Genomic DNA, 11,065 nt, shown 5'->3' on the forward strand with positions numbered 1-11,065 from the left:
CTTCATGTATTACACAGACAAATACAAATAGGTTGCTGAAGACAAATTCATCCTTGTTAGTTCTAGTATCAGAAAATGCTATATGCAAGCACTAGATCATATTTCCAACTCAAACAATTTGTTAGATTAAGTAATTTCTGTCTCAATCTGGGATTTATACTGCTGCTGTTTGAAAATACATGTGAATATTTATAATATGGTATGTTTGCAGGCAGTTTGGCAAACCTATACTTAAAGGTGAAAAGGATCCTATTTCTGACAGTAAAAACCAGCAATCCTTCACTGCTAGCATTGTAACAGAACATGAGAAGCTCTGAACAAGTGCTGCTGGTGTAAACAGGACCAGCTATCTTGTCTATTGCATATCATGTTTCTGGAACACACATTACCTTCTGCCTGCAATACATTTTTCATTTTGACAGACCTCTGACATTGTGGTTCACATGTAATCAATTCTCCAACACTCCACAGCCACTGCTGAGCTGCAAATTTGCTGATTTTTTCTTTTTTTTTAAGTCACTGGCCTGTTGGAGCTCAATTATACAAAATGCACAAATTTCTGCCAGCTTTATCTTGATCAGCATTTACTTTAAAGAACTTATTGCAATGAGCAAAAATAAGGTTGTACAAATAATTTAATGCTAGTGTGAATCTTTTGTAATTCAACTGAGCACTTTAAGCATATAGATATGTTAAATGTAGCAAACTGTTTCCTAACATGACACTTGCCCTGTAATATATTTTGATGGTGAATGGACATAAACAGTCAATGAAACCTGAGATTCTAACTTGCTGCTGAAACACTTCCTAAATGAAGATATTAAAGAACAACAAGAGTCAGACATCATGTCGGAACACATGTGCACTTTATTGGGATTGTTTAGTCAGTGTACAGGTTGGCCCCACCGGTCTGGCACCCCATGTTACCCCATCACTTCGAGACCCCTTGCCCCACCACCCCGGGAATGAAACCTCCAACAGGGGGAAGAAGAGGTCACGACTGGGTTTTGCATAACAAAAACAAAAAAATTAACAGGACCAAGATATTTTTAAGGCTGAAAGTACAAAAAACCCAGACAAAATTTACATACAAGCGATACTACAACCATGTTTAAGTATGCGCCAACCACTGGGCAGCCTTCACAGAGGCGAATACGTGTCTGAACAATGCAGTTAACATTTGGAATCATGTGTCTGAACAATGCAGTTAACAAACATTTGGAATGACTCAAAGAAAAACAAAATGTACATTTTTTAAGTCCCCAGATGCAACTGCAGAACCCTGGGGTGCTTTTTTTTTAACCTAGCCAAAAACATTACTGTCTCCATCATCGTTCCAGTTTTTTAAAATCCTGAGTCAAGCGCCAAAAATAACTGAAGCCATGCCAATGAGTTGGTCATCTAGGCTCTGCGCCTGAGTGTGTATGAGAAATGTGTGGTGTGTGGTCGTTTTGCACAGAGCTGAAGTTGTTGGGCGTTTGGTTGGGGAGGGGGAGGAGGAACAGTCTGTTTAGAAGCATTTGCGGTGGACGATGGAGGGGCCGGACTCATCGTACTCCTGCTTGCTGATCCACATCTGCTGGAAGGTGGACAGAGAGGCCAGGATGGAGCCTCCGATCCAGACAGAGTATTTACGCTCAGGTGGGGCAATGATCTGCAAGGGACAACAAACTTGTAAGATACCAGAGCATTTTGTTCAAATGCACAATTAATCTGACTGAATGTCACTCTGCTGGCTCTGCAGCAAGTAAGCTCACCTTGATCTTCATGGTAGATGGGGCAAGGGCTGTGATCTCCTTCTGCATCCTGTCAGCGATGCCAGGGTACATGGTGGTACCTCCAGACAGCACGGTGTTGGCGTACAGGTCCTTACGGATGTCGACGTCGCACTTCATGATGCTGTTGTAGGTGGTCTCGTGGATTCCACAGGACTCCATACCTAAGAGCAGAAACAAAACACCATTAGTAAGCTGAAGTGCAGTCTAACCACAAGGTTTAAGATGCTTTAGAACACATCACATGTTAGGTTTAGGTTAGGAAACATACCGAGGAAGGAAGGCTGGAAGAGGGCCTCTGGGCAACGGAACCTCTCATTGCCGATGGTGATGACCTGTCCGTCAGGCAGCTCGTAGCTCTTCTCCAGGGAGGAGGAGGAGGCAGCGGTGCCCATCTCCTGCTCGAAGTCCAGGGCGACGTAGCACAGCTTCTCCTTGATGTCACGCACGATTTCTCTCTCGGCTGTGGTGGTGAAGGAGTAGCCACGCTCTGTCAGGATCTTCATGAGGTAGTCTGTGAGGTCGCGGCCGGCCAAGTCCAGACGCAGGATGGCGTGGGGCAGGGCGTAGCCCTCATAGATGGGCACTGTGTGGGTCACACCATCACCGGAGTCCATCACGATACCAGTGGTACGACCAGAGGCATACAGGGACAGCACAGCCTGGATGGCAACGTACATGGCGGGGGTGTTGAAGGTCTCGAACATGATCTGCAAGAAGAGGAGAGAGCATATTAGCATTTTCAGTCACAGCAAAAAGTCTTAACTTTTGTGGCCACTGCACTCGCTACATGCATTAGAGTGAGGCTAAGATTCAAGTTAGTAGAAAAAAGGTGCAGAAAATCAACATCCCTTCACACTTGTGCATGTCAGATATCTAACAGGTGCTGATCTACTGACTCAGCTAAAAGACACAAGTGCAGATAAAAGGCACACAGTCAAGAGACCTGTTGATGATAGATCATCTTATAGGAGATAAGTCCTGGAGGAGAGGGGAGGGGAGGAATGAGCAAGTGAGAATGTAATGGAGAAAGACTAAGAAAGAAATGAACCAACTACTTTAGCCAGACAACAATTTTTGGCTGTTGTAAACTCCACATGTGCAAAAGTGGGGGTGTTTACCTGGGTCATCTTCTCCCTGTTGGCTTTGGGGTTCAGGGGGGCCTCTGTGAGCAGGACAGGGTGCTCCTCAGGGGCAACTCTCAGCTCGTTGTAGAAGGTGTGATGCCAGATCTTCTCCATGTCATCCCAGTTGGTCACAATACCGTGCTCGATGGGGTACTTGAGGGTCAGGATACCTCTCTTGCTCTGGGCTTCATCACCAACGTAGCTGTCCTTCTGGCCCATACCCACCATCACACCCTGAAGAAGAGATCAGAAAGCTTGGTAAATTAACAATTCTGCAATGAACTACTGAGATGCAAATCTGAGGCAAAAGACTTTGACTGCATTCATAACAGCTGTGTATATAAAGGTTGTATTTTGTTGCAAAATGTGCATTTTCATTAATTAGTTGAAAATGCCATTAATTAATCATAAGATACAAAACACTTTTTTCATTTTAAGTTTCCTTATTCAAATGTCTCTGCCAGACAAGTGTCAAATGAGGTGCAATTGTGGCCATTTCTAGAATCATACTAATTAATACATTTTAAGTGGTTAAATTATTGCAATTAATTTTAATCAGTAACATTTTTAGAAGGTTATATAGGTTATTAAATCTTATTTACTGCATAGCATGAACAAAATTAAAGCCTGTTTTTAGCTATAATTAAAGCAAGCTGACATAAAATTTACAATGTTAATTGCTTAGAATCACTTATCTGATCAGTCACTACATAAGTTTCTAATCAAAATTTGCCAGTTTTTAATCAAAAACTGGCGTCTAACTTAAATCAATCACTCACCTGATGCCTAGGGCGACCGACGATGGAGGGGAAGACAGCACGAGGGGCGTCGTCTCCGGCGAATCCGGCTTTGCACATACCGGATCCGTTGTCAACAACCAGTGCGGCGATTTCATCTTCCATGGCTGAACTGTTAAAGAGGAGAAAACCTGTTAAAAACTTAAGCCTCACATCCACCTCCCAACACCACCTGCTGTACACGCAGTTCTCACTTCCTGTTAACTCGCGGCAGTTCACAAGATTAGCCGCTGGGTGGAGCTCTTGCCCCACATTCCGACAAGCTAGACAAAAGGAAGTGGCGCTGCATTCTGTTATTACCATATAAGGACATGGTTCGGTTTTGAGCAGCTTTGCGGCTACCGGCGCCATGGCGCGCGGCCAGAGCGGTACAGCACGTCAAGTAAAAAAAAAAACCTAACGTTCAACACGATGAGCCGGCGCTGCGGCCACTCCCTCAATTTCAATATCTCAGCTTCCTCTACTGCTCTCTCCATGGATGCTCAGTCAGTCTAGTTTTAATAACCACCAGAAAACTGCGTCATTGTCAACCTCAACAGTTTCATTCATTGACTGCTGCTCATATGACAGACAACTGCTTACATTACTAACAATCATATTTGGTCAAAAGACTTGGCACACTTCAAACACCGGCTTTAACAGAAAAGCGAGTTGCATAATGAACTCTTATTGACTCATGAATGGGTCACAAGTCCTTGACTGATCCTCCATTTCCTGACAGCCACGCCTTTTCTTAGAGTGGCTCATTTGTCATTCACAGTGTCCTCCTTTCCTCGTGTTCGAGTTTGTAAGTCATGATTTCATACTAAAACAGTTTAGTCCAATTAAACAATAAATTAATGCCTTGAAAGGCCTCTTAACTTGGTCCTTCCTTGTTTAGAGAAAGCCTTGTAAAAATGAATTATTTAAATTAAAAGGTGAACTTTTACACGACCAAGAAGTGTACGCCAGTGTCTAAGAAAAAATGTTGATTAAGATGGATAGTATTGCAAGTCTGTAGGGCGGAGTTAGCACAATGTGGCTAGGCTAATATGCTAAAGTAGGTCACACCCCGCCGCAGCAGGCGCACAAAGGGAGCAGCCGGGAACCAGACGACCTCGACTCAAAAGCCGCTTTTAAACTATCCTGCTGGGGGAAAGAGATAAGCCAACCCTTGAATACAAGAAATATGTCACAACTACATAGGGACAAACTTGCTTCAAGAAGGACCGTTAAGTTATAAAGTATCATTAACCATAAGCCGGCTGCATCCAAAAGCACCTGTGAGTCTCACGTATAATGATCCATAGTCATTACTGCTGCATCCAGTAAAGAACAAAGTAAAATACGGACAGTTTTTTAAATCATGAATGTCTTTAACTGTTAAATTAGCAGCACAATGGTGTATACCAGGACAAAGACCCTCGTGGTCTCTGCCATCCTTCGCATTCAAATTTACACATTTAAACAAATGCATTAAAAAAAAAAACCAAATCAACTTACTGTTTACTTAATGAATATAATTCTATATTTAAAAGTCTGTAAATGGTTTCCGTCTCCTTACCTTTGGGTGGGGGGCTTTTCGCTTTAAGGGAACCGGTTTCAGGCAAATGATATCCCGCACAAGCTGCGTGTGACGGCGCTCAGAGTGAATCTGTTAGCTGTGGGCGCATGCTTTTTATACTCCGTTAGTTGCCCGGCTCTAGCCATAAAAGGTAAACTTTCGGAATTGCGCCCTCTGATTGGTCCAGCGTCATGTACTGGGGCACGTCGCGTGCACACTGTGGTGCACTGGGCGCTCGCGATTTGAGGGAGCGAGAGAGAGGGAGGCGATAATAGCAAAGGATTGGAGAAAATAAAAGGGAAGGGATTGATGTTGTGAGGCCTAGTAAGCTTAATCTCTTCATATACTGTTTTATATACCGCTTAAACGATGTATACTCTTTCATTGGTGTGAAAATGTCTTCTCTGCACCTGCTCCGAGCACTAACTTGATAATTGAAAGAGCTTTGCAGCCAGGACTCCTCCCTATGAAGTCTGCAAAGGCCCAAGACCGTTATCCAAAGGCTGTCCTCCCTCCCAGTTCATCCCTTTCGATTAACCTGACACTGTTTGATATTTCTGACATTACAGATGCTGATGTTGCTGTCCTCTTTGAAAACCGGCCGTAGGCTCAGTGGGACTCACAGCCACTGCATCACCAGGTCAAACACATGACATACATAATATACACAGGGGTGGTGGAGCTGCCCTAACTGCCACAGGCTGGGGTATGACCACTTATGTAGGCCATCCCTCTGCCTCATTTGTTTGCTGGTAATGTTCATTTATTGATCAAGTATTTGTGTTTTGTGGCTACATGGTCTTATGGGCTCCTGAATATCCTGTTACTGTCTGCTCTCTCTCTCTCTGCCTGAGGTACAATGTTCTGACAAAGGTGTGTCGCTCCAGGAGGGGATGGGATTTGTTAGCATTTACGGATGCTTGCAGAGGACTAGATGTAGGTGTTAAAAGAGAGTGAAAGGTACAATATGCAACATTTTATTAAAAAACAAAATGTGTAAACTCTGAAACATAATGCCTTTGATCACCACTTCAAGTGGGTGGTGGTGGCTGTATCTGCAGAGACCCTGCCCTCTGCCTGCATTTCTCATTATTATTTTGCTGTGCTCAGGATGCTTGAACAACCCAACATGTCAATATTTGACATCTAATAATACAAAAAAAGCTCCCAAATATACACTGAGTGAAAGTACTCAAGAGGTTTTCAGTTGCTGTTTCACCCACTTTTCGATCATATAGGGAACACTTCTGCTATTGTATGTCATTTTCACCCATATGAAGCAAAAAGTGCCTCCTATTCACCTTTATTAAATAAATACACCCACACACACCACTCTTATTTCTACTGTCTGGCCCAGCAAATTATCATCATGGTCGACTTTTAAAATTTTAGGTGTTTTCACCGTCTGCCTCGTTCACATCCTGACTAATGAGGCCCATGTGACACTATAACAGACCAGCAGGCCAGTAAAATTTACATTCACAATTCACAGCGGTATTAAGGTTCCATACGCCATCAGATAATAGTCTTATCATAAATGATGCCATCCCATTTTCAAGTACTTTCCTTTTTTTCACTTCTGTCTCACTGTAACACCCCCCCACCCCCTCTCTCTTCTGTCCTCCATATTCTTGTATCCATCTTCTCCTTCACGTACAACATCTGGCACATGCTTTTACGATTTTTTTGTCTAAATGAGTGAATACATTAGTAGAGTGGCTCGGTGGCCTCAGAGCCATTTAAAGCTGTAACCGTGGCCACTGACACATGTAGCAACTTCTTCTCTTCCTCCTTTACCACTTCCTCTTCCTCTGTCTCAGATGCATCAGCTCTTGTGTGTGTTTTCTTTTTTTCTTTCTTTTCGTCTCTTCCGTGTCTTCATTCATTCTGTTAATTTGACTTTAAATGGACATTACTGTCGTCCTCACATGCTTCATAAGACCCCTTTAAGTTAATGACCGTGCAGTGTGAAACATCCGTCTCCTTGTATGCAGAAAGCGACGATGGCTTCAGTTTCGTTCCCACTAACCCTGCAGATTGTGAAGGATTATTAATCAGCACATTTCAGTTCTTTCTTTACAAATACAGTCTGACTCTTTGTGCAGTCTCATCTAGTTGCTGTTAATTTCGGCGTCATAAGAAATCCTTAATAATCATTTAGAAGGAGTAGATGTTTATAACAGTTAAATTGAGCAATATGTTAATGGAGTCTGGCAGAAGACCTGCAGTGACAGAACTTCAACTCCAGAGTGTGTATTTTCAGAGCAGTGGGCTTTTGTTTTCAGGATAACAGGCTTAGCTTTACACTGACAGTTATAAATAGCTGATCAAATTATTGGGTACGTCTCATCATCACTTGTTATCGTCAAATTCCAATATTGTGCTCGTCATGTGCTCCTGATTCATCGAGCCTGGGGCAGAGGGTGCGAAACCAAACAACTGACTTCAAGAATGTATATTAAATAGGATTTAAGCCTATTTAAAATATCATCTATGGCTCTAACTATTCAGAATACAATAATAATTCTGGGATGCACAATTGTTACATATTTCTCCATTAAAGGTCAAATCTTGTCTTTCCCTGTCTAACCTGTCAGTCTGAAACTCATCAGTACATTTATATCCATGATAAAGTTGCATTTCTGTGATGAGGGAATGTATAAAAAAAAAAGGTGGGTCCAGGTGACGAGGACTGCTTCTCCATGCTGACGTTGTAGTGGTGTAAACAGGGATTAGCTGGGAAATATTTAATCTGGCCTCAGGGGAGTGCCTCAGGTTCACTGTGTGTGTGTGTGTGTGCGTGTGTCTATACGTATGCACATACAAGAATGAGTGTGTCATTGTTCTGGCCCAGCCTACTTTGATTCAGGTGAAAAATATTTAACAGCATGATATCCTCCTCTGTGTTAACTCCTGAATTCAGAGTGACACTAGAGTTGAAGTTTCCCTCTGTATCACTGTTGAGTCAGTCAGCTTAGGTAAGCAGGACTTTGGACATGCATTTATTTATGTGTGTGTATGGACTACTGGTAGTAATTGAGAGATCTCCGGTTAAGTGGTGTGTTGTCAACACTCTTCAGTGGGAATTTGTACTATCCAAATGCTTGGAATAGTGTCCCAGGAAGACTCCTCTCATGTGTCATAACAGTGTGTGTCTGTGTGTTTACACTCTGGGTGCCAGTGAAATACAGTCTCTCTGAACCTGGACCTTGCTGCCAAGTTGCTTAGTGCAGTAGAGCCACCTAATGATTTTTTTCTGAGGATTTTTCACGCAGACAGTAGTTTATACACAGGCACTTGAGGTGTTGTGTATAATGACTATTACTATGAGTTGCAGTTATCTAAATAGACCACTTGTCAAACTAAGTGACACTTTAACAAGAGCAACAAGTGGAAGCTCTGGACTTAAACCTGTCATTTAGCTCCTGAAAATGACTGTGGGCTGTAAGTCCTGTTCCCGGGGCAAAAACACCGTGTGTGTGTGTTCCTACATAAAGGATGTTCAGTAGCTTGACCAAGCAGCCTCTAGTGGAAGCCAAAACATGGGGCCAGAGTCAGTTGGTACAAAGGTTTCCAGCCAGGTGAATTGTTTAGCTGCCTTTCACTGCATGTTGTTACCACTCATCTATTTTCTATGTGGCACACAAGAGGCCAGGGGCTCGAGCTGCAATATCATAACACACATATCAGTGGTTGGAAGAGATGTGGACACAGTTGTAATCCACGGTGCCCTGACGGGGAAAATCTCCTGAATTTGGCCTTCACATGCTCATCAGTGTGACTCGCCTAGCGACCTTTGCATCTGAAGGCCACATTGCACAAACAGCTTTTGTTGGTAAAGTTCTGTTTGTGGGTCACTTTTCCAGGTTTTTGCACAGAGAAGCAAGTATTTCAACTTGGAATGTTTCCTTAATGTCTGATCACATATCATGTCCTTTTTATGTTTTGTTAAAGTAAATATATCACAGATTACTCCTTTAAATCATTCAGTTTTTTTCCTGGAAATAGTTTTGGGGAATATGCTCTGTTACTTTATAGACTTAGATCAGAAGATTGATGCCACTCTCAAGTCTGTAAAGTTAATTTGTCACTGGAGAAAGCACCTGTCATTAGCTTAGTTTAGCTTAGCATAGCACAAAGACTGGTAACAGTGGGAAAGAGCTGGCCTGGCTCTGTCAAAAAGATAACAAAATCTGCCTGCCAAAAGCTTTGAAGGTCACAAATTAACATGATATATCTCGTTTGTTTAATTTGCACAAAAAAAAGGTAAGAGGAGACAGACAGGTTTTGCTTCATAGGTACTGATTTTATTACAGATCCAGGTTAACTGTTTCCCTCTGTTGTCAGTCTTAATGCTAAGCTAAGCTAACCTGTTTCCAGCCACAGTTTCATATACTGTTCAGACATACGTGGTATCAATCGTATCAAGGCAATGTCCTGGAATGTCAAATTATTTCAATAAAATCTAACCACAAGTGACAAGTATCCCAGAAGTCATCTCCCACATTGTTTAAGTACATGGCAACTATCCATTATTAAGTCATTATGTGTTAAGCACCAGCAGCAGCCCTAAATGACAGGTGAACACACTGACTTTTACCTTTGAAATCAGGCATCACCATTGCCATGTGATAAGTCAATCAGTAACCCAACGCCCACTGCAGCACGTGTGTTTATATATGTGTGTGTGTCTGTGTGTGTGTGTGTGCGCTTAAATGGTCAAAGAACTTAAAATGACAACAGCTAATCATAACCAACTGCTATTTTTGATGACAGTGCAAGTATGTGTGTGAGTAATCCATAGCTCAGCAGTAGCTTTGCATGGATATACAGTATGATCTGACCGTGTGCATACGTGTGTGTCTGACAATGTGTGTATATGTTTTCAGAGGGTCCAACAACAGACCTGACTCTGTTGACTTCCCATCGACATCTCAATTGTACACTTTATAAACAAGTAAATAAGTAAGTTAGTAAAGCAACTGTTTGCATCAATCTTTTTGAAGTATGACAATCAAAATTCAACCAAAACTTTACATTGAGTCAGGGGAATGAAGTTTTCCTCTGCAATCAAATGTATTTTTTATTACGTATTTCATAATTGCTAGCTTTAAATTGAAGTTTTTCAGTTAATAAAAAATAGTTTTTCCACGTTATTTAAGTATTATATACTAAAAGCGAAATAACCAGAACCATAAAGGTTTTTAAGTTGATATACTCCAACATGCTGTCTTAACTGTCTGAAGTGTGTCTAGTGGGTGAGGGAGGGGACTTTAAATTAAGTTATCAAGTAAATTTCATTTAGTTACTACAGCTTGAATTTAGTCTTAAATCAATTAACGCAGAGATTTCAGTTTAAATTATACAAATTATAGAGTTAATGTAATTACCAACACTATTATGTCAACACAACTCATTAAAATAATGTTTGCAACTCAAAAAGGTTCATCTAAATCAATAAATTAGATTTTTTTATCATGCAACCATGCATTTAATTAATTGGTGTTACTTTATACAGATTCCAATTTTAATGACATAAACACACATTCACACAGCCTTAGTAAGTACCCATGTGTTTGTGTTTGAGCGTGCATATGTGCCTGTGTAGGCTCAATGTTTACCAGTGAATTGAAGCTGTTGTGACACCCCCGTGTGACGTCATTAGCTCAGGTTTTTCTACTCAAATAAGGTTACCGTCCATCCAGCTGACTGCTGCCGCACAGAACAAATACTCTGTTCTGCAGCGTTGCCACTCCCTGAGTTACTAAAGCCATCTCACATGGCTTCCTGTTCCTCTAATGAGTAAAGATGCCGCAAGTTTGC

At 41.8% G+C, this 11,065-nt stretch overlaps 1 protein-coding gene across 1 annotated transcript; it reads right to left on the reverse strand.

Moving 5' to 3' along the window:
- Nucleotides 1–844: 844 nt before the first annotated feature.
- Nucleotides 845–5,398, reverse strand: actb2 (actin, beta 2). Its single transcript, XM_084745090.1, has 6 exons — nucleotides 5,243–5,398; nucleotides 3,682–3,811; nucleotides 2,897–3,136; nucleotides 2,047–2,485; nucleotides 1,758–1,939; nucleotides 845–1,654 (listed from the first exon to the last, which is right to left on the reverse strand). The coding sequence occupies exons 2-6, from the start codon at nucleotides 3,802–3,804 to the stop codon at nucleotides 1,511–1,513; spliced, it is 1,128 nt and encodes a 375-aa protein (XP_084601216.1). The 5' UTR covers nucleotides 3,805–3,811; nucleotides 5,243–5,398; the 3' UTR covers nucleotides 845–1,510.
- Nucleotides 5,399–11,065: the final 5,667 nt, after the last annotated feature.

Source organism: Lutjanus erythropterus, chromosome 19, assembly GCF_056507025.1.
Source record: "Lutjanus erythropterus isolate fLutEry1 chromosome 19, fLutEry1.hap2, whole genome shotgun sequence".
Taxonomy (NCBI): Eukaryota; Metazoa; Chordata; class Actinopteri; order Lutjaniformes; family Lutjanidae; genus Lutjanus; species Lutjanus erythropterus.

What these genes read in the sequence shown, in the direction of transcription:
- actb2 (XM_084745090.1), bottom strand. Translation starts at nt 3,804, where the DNA reads ATGGAAGATGAAATCGCCGCACTGGTTGTTGACAACGGATCCGGTATG. An exon ending in TCGGTCGCCCTAGGCATCAG is followed by an intron (nt 3,137 to 3,681) that starts GTGAGTGATTGA and finishes TCTCTTCTTCAG; the next exon opens with GGTGTGATGGTGGGTATGGG. An exon ending in CATCTACCATGAAGATCAAG is followed by an intron (nt 1,655 to 1,757) that starts GTGAGCTTACTT and finishes TGTCCCTTGCAG; the next exon opens with ATCATTGCCCCACCTGAGCG.